This window comes from Poromitra crassiceps (assembly GCF_964638095.1).
Source record: "Poromitra crassiceps genome assembly, chromosome: 3".
Lineage (NCBI taxonomy): Eukaryota > Metazoa > Chordata > Actinopteri > Beryciformes > Melamphaidae > Poromitra > Poromitra crassiceps.
Window position 1 is genome coordinate 42,830,613 of NC_139625.1, and position 19,072 is coordinate 42,849,684.

Genomic DNA, 19,072 nt, shown 5'->3' on the forward strand with positions numbered 1-19,072 from the left:
GTTGCTTTCAAAATAAAACGCTTATTGTAACGTAACCTTATTTATTTTGAGTAATGCGTTACAGCCACAGTTTCACGCCATATAACATCACAACGAGTATTTTGATACAAGGTTTGTTGCTTCATTCGTTGAAATACCTTTTCTCCTCCAATGTGCATCAATAAGCTATTTACTTTTGTTTAAGTAACATTATTTTGAAAGTTTTAACCGGAAGTTTTCCAGCTCATCCCGAAAATGGTGGCTGAAGATATGCTCCCGAAGGAGACGCAGACTTCTTCATAGCGCACGCCCGATAAAACTCATTCAAAAGTTTGCAGTAACGCTAGTTTACTGACTACACTGTCGTTTCCCATAACGGTAGTCACAAGAAATGTGGAGAAAGAATCACTTTTTGGGAGACAATCGCTTCATGGTGATCACTATTCAGCTGTAGCTGTAACGTTAATCACACTGGTCAGTTTTCACTTTTTGGCAGAACACCAGACCTTGTAATCCGTGGATTTACGTTAATGTAACAGTGATCATAAAGTAAAATGGATGATACTGGACAATAACCTGACATTGCTGGACAATGGACATGTAGGCTATGTAGGCTATTTAAGTTTCACAACTTGTCTGCTCCAAAGCGCTAATGCAATCCATCCAACCATCGGAGATACTGTCTGAGGTAGGCTTTAGATGTTCGCTTAGCGTCACCTAATATCACAGTCAGTCCCTCTCCTAACAAAAAATGCTCCAGGTAGCGCTTCCTCCATGCAAAAATGCAAACGTTATGTGTGAACAGCCCCACACACAGCAAATTACCCATTCTCAGTCATTACCATAGTAATCACACAGCCCGCCCCCCCCCCCCCCCCCCCCCCCCCCCGCGCGCGCGCGCGAGTGCTCGAGCACTCGTTCATAATAGAAGGAGAGTACTCGAGGATTTAAATTGCTTAAAATGTCCATCCCTAGTACGCCTTGGGTGTAACTTTTACGCCTGCTCCATACCAGACGTAAAAGTTACACCAAGGCACAGCATGGTGCACTAGTCATAAAATTAAGTAGGGATGCACGATATATCGGCAATCATATCGGTATCGGATGTTGGTCATTTTTTAACATATCGGTCATATCGGTATCGGTCAGATGTTGCAATGTTAATATCGGTTATCATTATCAGCCAAATTCTTCACATTGATATGAAATAATGCAGTAAATCTATGATTTATGGGCTTTTCCAAAGGCTTTGCAAATAAAGAAATGCATAACTTTTTCAAATTCAGTGTTAACATGTGTTTTTCAGTATGTACAAAATGTGATGATCATAAAAATGTGGTTTTATACAGATCATATCGACATCGGTAAATATCGGTTATCGGCCATAACAGCAATGTTAATATCGGTTATCGGCATCGGCCAAAACTTTCATATCGGTGCATCCCTAAAATTAAGTTAGTCGTAACTTTGAGTTCTACGTCGGACGTAGCGTTACACCTAGGCGTACGCCCAGCTGGTGCACTCGGCTCCTGGAGTATAAAGCCATCTGTCCCAGAGTCTAATAATATAGAGTACCGCAGGAATGAGTCCGGAAGACCTGGGCGTTAGCAGCACTTCCAGCTCTTACGTGTAAAAGTCCGTGGGATTTTTGTATGGAGATTTTGGTTAATGCTTGAAATAAGGTCTGACTGTGGTTAACAAAAGTTTATGAAACAGTGATGTTTGTGTTGTGCAAGATTAACTTGACAAACGCGGACCATCACTATAGCTTTCAAAGCGTAAATGCGTTTTCTTTTTTTACGGGATTTTGAGAAAACAAAAGTCATAACAGTGTCCCTCATTTGTGAAGATTATCTTGCTGAACACAAACTTCGCTGTTTCATAAACTTTTGTAAACCACAGAACTTATTTAGAGCCAATGATTCCCGCAAAAAGGAAAAAACGGACGGAATCATGGAATTTGGTAATACAAATTTAATTGAAACTGTAAAACATGGAATATTGCAGACTTTTCCATAATTTGGCTGATGTAGACCTAATTATTGTAGTAACCTAAATTATTTCTTAATTGTAAATAAATAGGTCTAGAGAAATAATTTATTTTTTGATTGGGGTGCTTTGAGAGGGGGGTCGGTCTTGCGTGGGACCCTTACGTCCCCTCCCAACTTGGTTTTCACTTTGAGAAACATGTCGAAGAGTCTGTCTGAGAGAGCCAAGTCATCAAAAAAATATACAGTATATATATCGATCCTAATGGAAAAAACTTGCAATTTGCAAGAGACAGGCGACTGAAGCAGTAGGAGTAGCCTATCACTACCAGCAATATTGAAAGGTGCAAAACAAATAACGTTAACGTTACAGATCCTGACCAACAACATGTGTGTTGAATTTAACTAGCTGCCAGAAAAGGAAGCTTTCAGGAGCCAGATGTGATGCAGTCCTTACGTCAGTGTGTGAGGTGAGCAGAATAAAGTCTAAATCCCCCCCAGTTAAACGCTGAGATAGCATTCAGGATTAAGTCTGCGATACACCTTCTATCCACAGAGCCCCTCCCTGCACTTTGATAGCTGATCACCATGAACATCTACCTGTCTGAGCATGTAGCGCGCGCACACACACACACACACACACATAAATGTTACCTTTTGTCTTAGGATTTCCTTTAACACATAGTTTATATTATTGCAATCAGTTGATACAACTTTTTAAAATAAAATAACTATATGATCTTATACAATTTATTCTGCTTTCATGCCATAATTAACTCTGCCTTCGTTAGTGCACAGCGGACTGGAGAAGATCCTGAAATCCCCCTATGTGCTGAGAATCGATTTTGAATCGGGAATCATTTTGAATCGAAAATCGCTTTTGAATTTAATCATGATCCCAGGAATGGGAATGGAATGGTGAGATACCGCTAAGACTCACCGCCCTAGTGAGTCGCTTCCATCCATGTAAAGAGGCCAGTTGATGCTCATATCGCAAATTCACAACAGGATCTTTCACCAGCTTCTTCAACTAATTTAGTCTAACCCCTACCAACTAGGGATGGGCATCGAATTTCGAATTTTCGAATAATCATTGTTATTATCAAGGTCGACTTTTATTATTGAAATTCGAAATTCGAAAAAAAAAAAAAAAAAAAAAAAAAAAAAAATTTTGAGTGAAATGTTGCATTGTCTCCCCTGATTCTAAGTACCGGTATAGTCAAATCGCTATAAGCATTTTAAGCAAGGTTTATGGAAAAATGAATGGCGGATGAAATCCCATGAAGAGGGAGAGGGGGTGACTTTGGCACCCCTTTGGCACTCAGACCTGAGCCTACTAAATATTTAATGAACCACAACCACTCATGATTGTCAAAACTGTTTTTTATTTTCGAAAATGTCAATGTAAAAAAAATTAAAAATGTAAAAAAAAAAAATTTTTTATTTTTTTTTATTTTTTTTACATTTTTATTTTTATTTTCGAAATTCGAATTAAATTCGAATTTGGCCAGCGAATTTCGAATAGTGTTTTTGCTAGAAATGCCCATCCCTACTACCAACATGGAAGAAGAATATTAGCTAGGCAAGGCATAATGGATGAAATGGTTGGAAGAAATGACTGTCATGTTCCTGTACTGATACTAAACATTTTCTTGGCATGTACCTCTTCTTTTCTTTTTTATAGCAGCGCTTGACAGGTGAGCCAGAAAGCTCATTTCAGACCCTGCTGGTAAGGTGTCGCTTTTTGTTTTTTAATGTTTTCTCAAAAATGATGAGTCAATTTTACACCAATCAAGGTCCAATCAACAACATTCTCAGGATCAATAGCTGTGGTGAGCAGCTGGTGAACTTTATGACCTGGTCACTACATCCTGAGTCTGCCATGCGTTTGCATAATCACAAGCTCAAAGTCCATTTCTGTGGAGTTTCCCTTTAAATATTTCAACAACCCCCCTCCCCCCCAGTGAAGGCACATCCACCCTCAGACTGGGGGACTGTTTGTGGTGCCAGTGGTTTACTTGCTGACACCCCCCCACACACATACATACACCCTTCCCTCCTTCCCTCTTACCCTTGAGCAGTGGCAGGGGCGTGAGCTCTATGGGTTTGCCCTGAGAGCGGAACTGGGATGAGCTCTGCGACCGCTTCTGCTTGGCCTTCCTGACAGACTTCCGCGAAAATCCGTCCACTTTGTCCACAGATGGAGGTGTGGTGGCTGCCGAGGACATAGCCCTGCTGGGAGACACATGGGGGTCAGTCTGGGAAATACTAGAAGACACTGCACGGTTCATCATGATGACACATGCAATGCAAGCATCAAACAGCATCAAACACAGTCACATTAGAAATGCATTTGGAAGATCTTAAAGGAACACTCCGCCCATTTTCAACCAGCTTTGTATCATTAGAACATCAGTAGTATATCAGAAAACTGTAAACTGTTTTGAAGTCTGTCATTTAATTACAGTTATTGAGTGTTAAAGTGTGGACCAGTGACATCACTGGTCCACACTAACTCAAATTAATAACCCATTAACTAAAATCAACTCTCAATAACTGTCAAACTAGATGAATAACTTCAAAACCCTTTACAGTTTGAGTTGATTTGAGTTAATGAGTTACTAGTTAATTACACTTTAACACTCAATAACTGTCAAATTAAATGACAGACTTCAAAACCATTTACAGTTTTCTGATATACTACTGATGTTCTAATGATACAAAGCTGGTTGAAAATGGGCGGAGTGTTCCTTTAAGTCATTTGTTTCTAAATATCGCTGCATGATTAACTGTAGATCACAATTTTAGCTTCCACAATAATATCAGTAGAATGTTTCAATTTTGGCAATATTGTTTTAATCTGATATGGGTTCTTCGAAGCGGATAGGGATCATAATAATTGAGATTAAGGTGATGTTAGCCAATATTTCATGCCGACATTCAGTAGCTTTGATGAAAATAATTGGTTAAATTATTTTATTGTCAGCAGCTCTTTAAGGCAGAGTGACACAAGTAACACATCTATTCAATGGTAGAATGGTAAAATCTTAATTTAACAATTACAAGAATTAAATGTGCAAAAGAAAATGATGGATGGATGGATGGATGGATGGAGGGATAGATAGATCAATAGATAATCATTAGCTAATTAAAAAATCTGGCTCCGTCAGGCCACCCGTACGGGTGCCATTTACACACGCTGAAGGTTTCGGCCCGATCACACGTAAAATGGCATAGCTGCAGCCGAACACAGAACTTGAAACAAAGTCCACATACTCAATTTTATATATATAGATGATGACGATACACACAAAATTCCACATGATTCTTAACGATCAATTATTTATCTATTTTTCTATTATCGGTGCCTGCCAAATGTGCAAATGTGGTTGCTCTGGGACATTACAGTGTGACGGACAGACGGACGGAGAGACCATTGCGTAGCCTCCCCCTTGGTCTCTGACTGGTGGGAGACAATAAAAACACGGCCATGTGTCTAGACTCTACACACAACAATAGAGCTGGTGTTCAGACAGAGGGAGGAAGCTGAGGAAGTGTCCACTGCTGGGTGTTTGCTGCTGATTACGTCTCACTGCGTTCATCACACGCCTCAACGTAACACTGCTCAGTCTGTCACACCAACGCCGCTCAGTCTGTCTGTCATAAGTGCCTTTTAAACATGTTATCTGGATCATGTCCTGCTAGAGAGAACAGGATATTTTCAGGTTTTGCCTTTCTAAACATGAGGGGTCTTTGTTAAGAAGCCGTTTTTTCTGCCAGTGGGTGGCGGGGGGGGGGGGGGGGGGGGGGGGGTTGGGGCGGCGCGGTAGCATCTATCCAAAACAAGAAATGTGATAGGAAACAGCTTTAGCGAATTTGTAACCAAACAAAAACAAATCAAGTCATATCTGACTACCGGTAGTTTTAAATTTATTTCTCCCCACAAAAGTTTGATAGCCTATCAGTCAGTCAGCTCCTATCCTCTCCACAGTGTGGATGCACAGTCACACAACACTGCCTGCCTGACAAATCTGGAGACTTCAAAAAACATGTTTTAACGGAGTTCATTGACAACGAGGGGTGGCAATGTGCCAAAAATGCCTTTGTTAAGCTACATAAAGCCGCGCAGTCAAAATAGTGGTCGGACTGTCGTCAATCACTGTGGGTGATTTATTTTATGACATTCAAGTCATATCTGACTAATTTTAAATGTATTTCTCCCCACAAAAGTTTGATAGCCTATCAGTCAGAGTCAGTCAGCTCCTATCCACTCCGCAGTGTGGGCGCACAGTACCCAGCAAACATCGTCTTGACCGCGACATCACCAGACGATAGAATTGTGGTTTGGCATCTACCATCTAAGTCTGACGTTCTCTCCACATTCCTCCAAAGTAACGTTTAGACTGTCACTTCAAAACAAAAAATATTGACCTCATATTGCTTTGAAAACACCACATGTAGGTGTCTTTTGTGTTTTTGTTGAATAAAATGACATTTGATTGACAATTTACCTGTTGTGTGATCAGATACTCACAGTGTGACATGCACTCCACCTGCAATGACGACTTTTATTGAACGCCCTTTTCTTTTTTTAATATGAAAACACGTTTATGTCATATAAGTGCAAGTGTCTCTTGCTATGGGCTTGTATTTATCACAAACTTCCTGAATCCTGTGGTATTGTCCCATTTCTCTTGCCGTAACTAAACGCAGTGTTGTGGGTTTTGGATGTGCTATGCTGTCTGCTAAAGTCACGTTGGTTACATTATCGTAAATGATATAAATATACCTGTCTCATCGCTGGTTGAAATCATGAAACAGAATTAGCGAGGCAGCTAGCCTATCAATGCAACTTCCAGTATGGACCGTCAAAATGCCAAGTGCTCAATGTTAAGTATCTCTATATATGACCAAATCCGTAGTATTTGTAACTAATTCGTGGCCTAATGGATAAGACACAGGACTGCGAAGCGGGCCCCGCAGGATCGAATCCCCCATGAGGTGCGATCTTTTGTCTTTCGATGTAGCAAAAATCGTTGAATCTGGACATGTTGTGGGGAAGTAGAGGAATTACGTTGCTAAGATTTCCATTCAGAATATATAATTAGACCCTGACTAGATGTAGTGGTTTGACGTGCAGCAGACGGTCGTTATACGTGAAAATGTTTGCTGGGTAGCGTCAGGGACGATGAAAATTCATTTGGGGACGGAGCCGTACGATAGCCTAAACACGCTCTGCTCGTTATGAACAGCGTTAAAAATGACATGCCACACACACACGCACACTAAACAGACATGCGGGCACTGGCAGAGAGACAAACAGGCAGATAGAGCGGCACGCATTGCGCAAAAAGTGTCAGAATCTCGGCTGCTCTTTGTGATAGTTGTTTCATTTGCTTCAGTCATCCTGCTGCCTCGTATTCTCAGGAGAGCGCGTTTCTGCTCCACTTTTCTTCCCCGCTGCCTCTCTGCAGTCAAGCCAGCCCTCACCTCGGAAAGCACGGTCATTCTAGCCCCCACTTAACAATTCAAGCCGTTTTTGCAACACTTGATGAAACCGTGAGTTTGCTCGTTGATATAAGCGATTGCCCGAACGATTCATTAATTAATAAACTAGCGAACGTGAAGTGAGTCACGAAGAGCCACACCTGCCCACTACGGATATGCGGCTAATAACCTGCCAGCTGTTTAACATGAGCTGCGATTGCGTGGAAGCGGATCTTATACCGGCGGTCGAGGTAGATAAGATACGGAGTCGCGGGAGTGCGCATAGGCCGGCTAATTGTTGTTTAACATGCAGGCCAACCGGCTAGGTGCAGGTTATAATACGGATTCCACTGCATGTTAAGAAGTGGCTATACTAAACAGGGCTCCAGAGTGCGTGTAAATACACGCATTTTCCCACCTTAAATTCGACCAGTGCGTGTAAATATTTTTAGAACACGCACCAGTGCGCCCTGGAATTTATAGCGTCTTTTTTCCCCCTCCTAAGCCATGTGCTTTGGCATGTGCTTTTGCAAAGATCCGCCCCGCTCTGTCTCTGATTCGCTCAGATCATCCTCCTCATATTCCTATTGAATGGCAAGGATGTCCATTCTGCACAACCCCGCCCCGCTCTGCCTCTGATTGGCTCTAACACTCTGCCAGGGAAAACAATACCGCGTGTGTGAAACGTGACGCAGACAGTGCCCAGCCTACTCCTCCTCCAGCAACGCCATACCTCAAAAATGAAGAGAACTATAGATTGTTTTTGCGTGACAGCGATGGCGTACCGAATCGAGTCATTGAAGCAACACAATTCCTCCCAAAAACACATCACATGCCGTGACAGGTGTGTGGCAGGCCCAGCCACTCCCATCCCCGCAGCGTTTCAGCGCCAGGCAGCAGCAAACAGAGCCAGCGAGGAGGCTGAAATGATTATCAAATTTAACGTGGCTTATTATATAGGCAAAGAGGAGCTGCCGTTTACAAAGTACAAGTGTCAAATCCCTCTTGAAGAAAAGCGGGTTAGACGTCAATCCAACCTACAGTAATCTTGACACTGGGATTGTGCCCAATTCATTGATTCATCATTTCAGCCATTGTAAAAAAAAGACGTCGTCTCTTCAAATCGCGCATGCACAAGGTACAATACATTAACGTTATTATTAGGGGAATAGTATTTTAAGCGTAAATAAAACATGCAACACATTCAAATAGTTATTAAGCTATTCAGATCGATTGAATCAATCTGAATATAACTATTACAATTTGTTGCATGTCTTGTATAGGGCCCTGACTATAGAATCTGTTATAATTTACTATTCGGTTTTATTTTTTCATGATAATTTTCAGTTTTAATGTGGAGTATTGATAATGAGTACTATCTGAAACCTGGGTTTAGGCTGTTGAGCTGAATGTGTTACACAGATTAAAAAAAGAAGAAAAAGAAAAAATGCAACAAGAAAGGCATTCACTGCTCTCGGGTAACAGTGTGGCAGCTTTATTCCTGTTTACAGTCATTTACGGCGGCAAAAGGCACGGTGTAAAAATGTTTGTGCACCTAAATTATGTGCTGGTGCACCTAAATTAAAAAGTATGGTGCACCAGTGCACCCAAGGTAAAAAGTTAGTCTGGAGCCCTGCTAAAGCGGAAAACATGCTTGTGCGTCCGCCTCGACTTGGAGCCTTGCCGGCGGCCGCTAGTCCCATATACTCAAACGTCAGCTTGACGAGGGGTCGCAGGGGAGTCCCCAGCAAAATTAGAGATGCTGCGATCAAGATTTTTCAATTCCGATCCGATTTCGATATTTTAGCTCAAAACCGATCCGATTCCGATCAAATTTCGATACCCGATTCGATACCGATTTCGATCCGATACCGATACAGCACATATTTAAGTCTCTCTATGCTGTCTGATAGCTAGCAGGCAACAAACATTTTTAGGGTTAGGTATGTATGTGTGTGCTTTGGTAATATAGTATGTAAACGATTTAGTTAATCTAATTAATTTGATGTAAAACTAAAACTAAAACATAACAATCAAATACACACTTCTTTTGTAATGGGTGAACACTGGACACAAATAATTATTGTTTCCTCACACATACACCCCCACTCTGTCTCACACAGGACACAGAAGCCACTTCTTAACATGCAGTGGAATCCGTATTATAACCTGCACCTAGCCGGTTGGCCTGCATGTTAAACAACAATTAGCCGCGACTCCGTATCTTATCTACCTCGACCACCGGTATAAGATCCGCTTCCACGCAATCGCAGCTCATGTTAAACAGCTGGCAGGTTATTATCCGCATATCCGTAGTGGGCAGGTGTGGCTCTTCGTGACTCACTTCACGTTCACTAGTTTATTAATTAATGAATCGTTCGGGCAATCGCTTATATCAACGAGCAAACTCACGGTTTCCTCAAGTGCTGCAAAAACGGCTTGATTGATTGTTTGGCCAATGCGCTTCAGCTGCAGGCAGTCAGGTCCAGTGCATCAGGAGGGATGCTGCGTCAGAAAAAGCCTAACTTTTGTGGGGAGAAATACATTGAAAACTACTAGTATGACTTGAAATGCCACTTGTAAAATAAATCACCCACAGTGATTGACGACAGTCCGACCACTATTTTGACTGGGCTGCTTTATGTAGCGCTCATTTTTTGGCACATTGCCACCCCTCGTTGGAATGGACCCCGTTAAAACCAACGGCATGCTTTTTGAAGTCTCCAGATTTGTCGCTAACGTGATGCAGCCAATTATATCAGCAGGCAGTGTTGTGTGCCTCTCCACTGCGTAGAGGATAGGAGCTGACTGACTGATAGGCTATCAAACTTTTGTGGGGAGAAATAGCCTACATTTAAAACTAGTCAGATATGACTAGTTGCCACTTGTAAAATAAATCACCCACAGTGATTGACGACGGTGCGACCCCCGCCCCCCGTTAGCCTATAGAGTATTTATCTGACGTTTATGTTAGCTACTCCTCAAACCTGCGGGTGGAAATGGTTTATGCGATGCGATGTATGTTGAAGCAAGACAACGTTTTGGCCCTGGTCATCCTAGGCTCAACGCGGCCTCTGTGTGCTGCTGCTGCTGCTGCTGCTGCATGCTGGATAGAAATCCTGGAGCGGAGTCATGGAATGGAGTGCTTATATCGGAGCCTTGGATCGGTCATTTTCGCTGGAATCCGATCCGATCCGATCCATGTTTTTTGGCTGATATCGCGCCGATATCCGATCACATGATCGGATCGCAGCATCTCTAAGCAAAATGAGTAAATTTTGTGATTTCACGAGGATTTCAATGACTAAAAGTTTGCCCAAGGAGAGAATGTAGTGCATATACAGTATACTTGGTAATAGCTTTCACTATCTCCTGTTATCTCCCCATCTACATTATATTATACCCGCGCTGTTCGTGTCAGCTGCGACGAGTCACATTTTCGAGGAGCTGTGTGCACGCTTGCCAGCCGCGGCACACCCCTCGCAGCATACGGCGAGGGGTTTGACGGACAAGTACGTAAAGGCCTTAAGGAAGCTGAGAAAGTGTCCACTGTTGGGTGTTTGCTGCTGATTACATCTCAGTCTCACTGCATTCAGCACACGCCTCAACGCAACGTCGCTCAGTCTATCACACCAACGCACAAGTCACACATCTAGAGATGAAACGATATGAAAATTTCATATCACGATTATAGTGACCAAAATTATCACGGTTATCAGTATTATTACGGTATTGTTAAAATGTGCTGAAAACGTTCAAAAAGTACTAATACACTGACAGAAATCATTTCACAAAGTTTTATATTGAAAACTCAGAACCAAAAAGGATTGATACACTCACTGAAATCATTTCTCAAAGGCTGCACGTTTGCATCTGGGAGACTGTTGTCAACTTTGGTTGGTTTTTCAAAGCGTACGGTTATCATAAGGAATTTTATCACGGTTATCATTAAAGCAGCTACGAGCAACTTTTTCGATTGTTATTAAACAGTATAATTACAATATTGATGCATCACATCTTACCTATAATAGTAGCTGAGACCAAAGCCGTGTGAATCGGAGATTGCTCCCTTAGATGATTATTAAGTCTGTGTCTGTCTAAACTCGCGTCAACAGGGGGCTCTCTCTCTCTCTCTCTCCTTACCGCCGGACCGGATAAACCCGGAAATGAAACGCGGAAGTGAAACCCGGAAGTGAAACGCAGCTGCCTGCCTACCCCGTTTGCGCTGCCTAGCAACATAGCATAAACAATGTGAACGCCATGCATACTCTCGCGAACATCTCTCGTTATATTCTAACAGGTTTTCTGGAAGTTATTTTGTGGTTATGGCCGAAGTGGCTGCTGCAAACCGTTTAATTTCACTTCCTGATCTGCCCTGGCCACAGACAGACTAACACTGGCCGATTCACTCGGGGTTCAAGCGAGACTACTCTGCGTTGGTCTCGTCTACTATTACAGGTAAGATGTGATGCATTGATATTAAATTTAGACTGTTTAATAACAATCGAAAAAGTTGCTCGTAGCTGCTTTAAAACCGGTTATAGTTTCATCCCTACCTACATCTCATCTCCACCACTCTCTCAGTCACAGTCCTACACGTGATCTCCATCACTCTCTCTAGCTGCGTTTCATTACCCTCAGAAATGCGCAAAATCTAAATATCGCAATAAAAATCTGGTAATGGAAACACATAAATTTTGAAAAACCTTCCAAATATCGCAAAGTTTTTGCGCTCTCATGAGGTAGTTTGTCATACGTGTCGATATAGCAGTTTATCGCAAAAGTGTAATGGAAACACATTTTAAGTAATTTGCATGTCATGTGACCCATCTTCTCCTTTGGAAAAGGAGCGGAAAATGAAAGGAAAATGAGGGAGAAAGGGTTCGATAAGCTGTGGCAAAACCTCCACAGCAAGTGGAAAACTTTGAAGCAACGCTACCTAGCAGAAAGACGAGTGTTGTGCAAAAGCGGAGCCGGGGGAGATAGAGAATTTTTAATGGCAGAAATCGGTCCATGGTGACAGGCTGCCTATGTGTGTGCGCATTTGGCACAGCGGCGAGATGAGGGCACACACCAGTGCGGTGCTGCTGACTGAAGTGAATACAGTGAGTAATACATGTTTCAGGTGCAATGTTATAATTATAATACACGACATTCTGATTATTGCACCAAATCAGCCTTTTTTCCCCTCCATCTCTAAATCGGACCAGTTTTATTACCCTTTTTCCTCTGTCTGTTGCGCTCACTGCATTCACCGCAGCCAGCAACATGTTGCCACTCATTTTCTTTTGAATTGATAATCAGGCTCGTTTATATGCGTTGTAACTTCATGTGGTGATTTGCATTGACCATTGGTTGGATTTGAGCATGCAGGGGACGGGATATGGGGCAGATCCCCGTGCGTAATCACTGTGGCAGCTGCTGGTAACGGGGAATTGCGTTCAGGTGTGCGTACCGTGACCGTCACCGACTTCAAACAACTTCAATGGAAACGCCTGCAAGTCGAAATTGTACTTTGACGAAGTTGTAGAAAGATCGCAAATTATTTTGCGAAAAACTGTAATGGAAACACAGCTTCTGTCACAGTCCTACATCTGCAGCTTATCTCTACCACTCTCTCTGTCAGTCCTACACATTGTCACCAGCACTCTCTCCGTCACAGTCCTACACATCATCTCCACCACTGTCTCTGTCACAGTCCTACACATCATCACCACCACACTCTGTCACAGTCCTACACGTCATCTCCACCACTCTGTCACAGTCCTACACATCTCATCTCCACCACTCTCTGTCACAGTCCTACAAAACTCATCTCCACCATTCTCTGTCAGTCCTACAGACCTACACGTCATCTCCACCACTCTCTCTACCAGTCCTACATGTCATCTCCACCACTCTCTCTGTCACAGTCCTACACATATCTCCACCAATCTCTCTGTCACAGTCCTACATCTCATCTTCACCACTCTCTCTGTCATGTCACCTCCAGTCATCTGTCCGCACAGCGTATTCATCACAGGAAGGTAAGGCCAAGGAATAGAGACAGTGCAAGGAGAGGAGAGGCACCGGCACGCAACCTTGAATGCCAACACACACACACACACACACACACACACACACACACACACACACACACACACACACACACACACACACACTAGGGCTGGGTCGGTTTGAAAATTTTAAAACCGGTTCGATATTGCCGTCTAAACCGGATCGAACCGGTATACCGATTTTTTTTGTAATTAAAAAATTTAAGCAGGGCTCCCGAGTGTGGCCCATAACTGTCTGTAGTGCAACTTCAGTCCACCTGATAGCGATAATACACCTCTAAGCTGTTATTGTCAACCAGCAATGATACTGAATAAAAAGAAGCAGGACACCTGTGTAACAAACACACCCTGTATTTATTTCTCATAACTATTCAGCTCAACTTTTCTTCTAAACATCAAAATAATAAATGAAATAAGACTTCTGCCTATAGTGCAACTTGAGAAAAGGCTAATAAAAACACAAGCAGTGCAATCAGAATGGATTGGCTTACAGCTGAGCTGCCTTATAAACTTCAAAACTCACAAATTCACACAATATAGGGCCTAGGCATGGGTCGGTTTGAACATTTTGAAACCGGTTCGATATTCCCCAAAAAAACGTATCAAAGCGGCTGCAGTTGGTGGCGATAATGCACCTCTAAGCTGGTATGCTGCCAACCAGCACGAACACTGAATACAAATAAGCAGAACCTTTTAACTGTAACAACACACTGTTTTTATTTCTCATAACTATTCAGCTTAACTTTTCTTCAAACATCAACATAATAAACAAAATAAGACTTTTGCCTACTAGTGCAACTTGAGAAGAGGCTAATACGAACAATAGTGCAATCAGAATGGACTGGCAAAAAAAATAAAAAAATAAATAGGTTTTTTCGGTTTGCACGTGATCAAACCGGTTTGGGCTCGTATACCGAACCGAACCGGTAAAACCGGAAATCGACCCATGCCTAACACACACACACACACACACACACACACAGAGCTGTCATCCTGCTGCCTGGGGGTATGGATGGCACTTGGCTGGCTGGCTGAGAGCTTTTTTACAAATCTTTCTGAGGCCGCTGGCTTCAAGTTGGGGCCACACAACTGATCGTCTATCATCTTTTTTTTAATCACAGTTTTACGTTGTAAAAATAATCACTGCAGAGTAGGGCTGTGAATCTTCACTGGCCTCACGATTCGATTTGATTATGATTCAGAGGGCTACGATTCGATTCAATAACGATTATCGATGCATCTTAAATCGATGCATCACTTTTTTTCCCGAATACATGATTTCTTTTCTCACTTTCTTTTTTCTCACTGTGTGGCTACTTTTAAAATAAAAGTGCATTTAGAATTGCATTGTATTATGATCCATAATTAAAATAAACAACTGCATGTACTTCCATTATATTTTATTTTATTAAAAAAAAAATAATAATAATAATAATAATAATAATCGATTTTTGACATTTGTGAATCGATGCAGAATCATGCAGGTCCGCATCGCGATGCATCTTATAATCGATTATTTTTGACACCCCTACTGCAGAGTAGTCTGCATGTTATTTCTATTTCTAATGTCCGTTCAAAATTATCAAGGAGTTCATATGAGATGCAAATGTGTGGGAAGTAAATAACGTCTGGCCTCTACTACAGTTCCTGCATAGAGAATTCAGAGGCGGCCACCTCCCATCAAATTCAGTGCCACCTCCAGCTCTTGACAAAACTCTGACAGGTGTCTTCATGGAAAACACTATTTTCTAACAAGCGTTGCACTGGGTGGATTGCTCTCATTTGTAACTGCAGCATAACTCCGATGTGTTAACAATTTAATGTTAAATATTCTTTAATAAAGTTATTTGTTTAAAAACGCAGCCTTCTACCTTTGCCTAGTCAAATCGGTAAACAATCAACATAGAAGAAAACATAAATTTTTATTCAAACTAAAAATATATATATCATTATATCGGCCTCCTATCAGTAAGCGGTGAATTTCCCCCCAATAAAATCGATATCGGTCTTAAAAATCCGATATCGGTCGGGCTCTAGTACCACCTAGGGCTGTCACGATTCCTCGAGTACCTCGAATAACTCGAATAATTAAAATGATCGAGGCCAAAATGATTCGCCTCGACACGGCATTTGAGAGTAGAGACTGTGTTTTTCACTGACGCTTACTGGTGTGGCACAGCGCTCTTCCGGTGTAAACACGCGAGGACACATGATCGCAGACAGACCAGAGACGGACCCCGCAAAATGGAACGAGGCGGCGGAGAAAGCAGACAGGAGGAGCCGGGAAGGGAAGAACCAGGGCCGACAAAACTGTCTAAGTGTGGGACCACTTCACGCTGAAAAAGGACACAAACTCAGTAGTGTGCAAGACGATATTGCATATCACAACAGTACCTCGTCAATGCTTCAGCACCTGAACCGTAAACATCCAGTCTACGCATCCACCAGCGCATCTACGTCGAGCGGAGCAAGGTAACGTTACTAACGTAACGTTAACTATACACAACGCTAATGTAAATGTATGCTAATGTTTGCTACTTGATATTAAGACTAGTAGTAGTTGTGCTGCTGGCTTGCCACGTTGCCAATATGACTATTAGTAACTGCATTCACGCTGCATTTTTTTGATGTGGCTTGCCGTTTTCTGTGAGAAATACAAAGCTCAACCTAACGTTAACGGCTAATTTAACAGCGTTGTGTGTGTGTGTGTGATCACACTAGCCTGTTGGTGTGTGAGAGAGAAAGAGAGAGTGAGTGTGTGTGAGAGAGAAAGAGTGTGTGTGTGGAGAATGTACATTTACACACCCTAGACCGGTCGACTCTTCTCATGATGATTGCAAACAACTATTTAATTGGTGCATTTTAGGCTCCAATTATTACACCACCTGACCTGTTATCTTGCTATTCTGATATTTGTGTCAATAATAGGCAACAGGTCTAGGGTGTGTAAATGCGCATTCTCCAGTTTTGTTATGAACTTACCTAATAAATATCAATATTAATTATTATTTCACCTCTTTTTCAGCGGATCACAGCGTACTATGGACAGCTTGGACGGGTTATGGACGGGTGAAAAAGATGAATGGTGCCACTCCCAGTTCTATGCAATTTAAAAATAAAAATGTTTTTTCTAAGAAAGAAACTAATGTAGTTGTTTATTTGAAGAGATTTATCTTATTTTTTGGTGTATATTTTAGGGATGGGCATCGAATTTCGAATTTTCGAATAATCGTTATTATCAAGGTCGACTTTTATTATTGAAATTCGAAATTCGGGAAAAAAAAAAAAAAAAAAAAGAAAGAAATTTGAGTGAAATGTTGCATTGTCTCCCCTGATTCTAAAGCCCTTTTCCCACATGCGTACCGGAAAATTACCTGTAAGTCAATATCGGACATTTCCCTTCACACTTCGGCTCGCGCATGTGGGAATCTATCAGCGAATTTTCCTGTATGTTGGGGGGGCGGGGGGAGGGGGGAGCTTATTTGGGGGGTCGGCAAAACTCTAAATAAGTTCGCTTGTCAGTTGTCACACAATAAATCACACTCGTTTGACTTAAGAGCAGCGTCAAGCCGCCAGCGTAATCAACACAGCCGATTTCCCCCTCCCCTCTCTGCTCGAGAGCAGCAGCCACGGACAGACACAGCGAATGACACAGCAAATGCACAAGCGAAATCCGTGGAAGTAGTTTGCTTTGATGTGCGCGAATGATTAGTTGATGCACTTTGAAGAAGTTGGGATCCGTGTCTGAGAGAAATAGTTGCTGGTTCGATGTTTATCCGTTCACCTGCGTTGAAGCACTTTTTACAGACTGGTTTTGTTTGATGTGTCCGGGGTTGCCTTCGGAAATCAGCAAGCTGACATACTGCTCTTATTAGGCTATCACAAGATCATTTCGCCAGTTTGCTTTAATGTGCGCGAATGATTAGATTATGCCCGCTGGAACATTAAGCAACGTGTGTAGGCTACTCCTCGCCCATGATTGAAGGACCGCTGTCGCGGAAAATGACTGGAACCGTTTCCACTTGCGTCTCCTTAAGAGCATACCGGTCTTCTGACTGGGTCGAAACTGGTGAAATGTCGGGGACGACGGGGTCGCGCTTATACCGGCACGGCGCCTTTCTCACATGCAGGCATTAGACCACGTACCGGTCATTTTGCGGTACAAAGCGCATGTGGGAAAAGGGCTTAAGTATAGTCAAATCGCTTGGTTTGAGCAAGTAAAACAATTTTTATAAGCATTTTAAGCAAGGTTTATGGAAAAATGAATGGCGGATGAAATCCCATGAAGAGGGAGAGGGGGTGACTTTGGCACCCCTTTGGCACTCAGACCTGAGCCTACTAAATATTTAATGAACCACTCATGATTGTCAAAACAGTTTTTTATTTTCGAAAATGTCAATGTCATGTAACATGTTCTTTACTTCAGTGGTGCAATGCTTGTTTGAGCTAAAAATCCACAGCAGAAGCTTTTTATATTAATTAATAAAGCCATAGACTTAGAATCAGGGGAGACAATGCAACATTTCACTCACAAAAAAAAAAAAAAAAAAAAAAAATTACATTTTTAATTTTTTTTACATTTTTATTTTTGAATTTCGAATTTCGAATTAAATTCGAATTTGGCCAGCGAATTTCGAATAGTGTTTTTGCTAGAAATGCCCATCCCTAGTATATTTACGATAAGCCTTTGAAAACACAAAAAAGGGTTCTTATCCGATTACTCGATTAATCGATGGATTATTCGGTAGAATACTCGATTACTAAAATAATCGATAGTTGCAGCACTAGTACCACCTCCACATCATTTTGAGCCAATGAAATTCCATATATCACTCTATAGATGAAAATTATTCTTCACACGGAGTATGTTTACATGCACACAATATTCTGGTTTTTGCCCTTATGTATTCCGAAAAAGACTAGGGGCCGGTTGCACAAAGCACGTTAAGTTAAGATTTTCCTTAGGGTCCGAGTTAAGGTGTCCATAAAATAGAATCAGCTGCCCAAAACACCCTTAAATATTGTGCTTATGTTTTCCTTAAAATGTTTAACATAAAGGAGAAGATTTAAGGGTGTTTTGTGCAACCAATTTTATGGACACCCTAACTCGGACTCGATGGAAAATCTTAACTTAAGGTGCTTTGTGCAACCGGCCCCAGGGCTCCAGAGTGCGCCTATTTAAGCGCATTTTCCCACCTTAAAATCTGCCAGTGCGCATAAATATTTTTATAAGACGCACCAGTGCACCTTGGAATTTGTAGCGTATCTTTCTCTCTCTCTCTACCGCCCTGCTCTTGTGCCACAGCGGGCCGTGCTGTCAATCTCTCCCCCCTCACACACACACAGAAAGACAGGGAAATACAAATATAAAACGTTTTTAATTGCTTCTGAGTAGTGCTGCACGATTAATCTACCGTAAATTCCGGACTATAAGGCGCACCGGTGTATAAGCCGCACCTTCAAAGTTGACTATTTTTTTCTTATATAAGCCGCACCGGACTATAAGCCGCGGGTGTTTTAATGGGTTTTTTTTATTTTTATTGTGTTTTAATGTTTAATTAC

At 42.0% G+C, this 19,072-nt stretch overlaps 1 protein-coding gene across 5 annotated transcripts in view; it reads right to left on the bottom strand.

The window, feature by feature from the left end:
- The window catches only part of ppp2r5eb (protein phosphatase 2, regulatory subunit B', epsilon isoform b), a 151,462-nt gene that overhangs the window by 123,190 nt on the left and 9,200 nt on the right, over positions 1–19,072 (bottom strand). For 3 of the 5 annotated variants that reach the window (XM_083633778.1, XM_083633777.1, XM_083633776.1), the window contains exon 2: positions 4,039–4,199. In XM_083633778.1, the coding sequence (XP_083489904.1) occupies positions 4,039–4,195 (157 nt within the window). In that variant the 5' untranslated portion in view covers positions 4,196–4,199. Of the gene's footprint in view, positions 1–4,038; positions 4,203–19,072 lie in introns of all 5 variants that reach the window. The other 2 variants (XM_083633779.1, XM_083633775.1) reach the window with 1 other exon arrangement.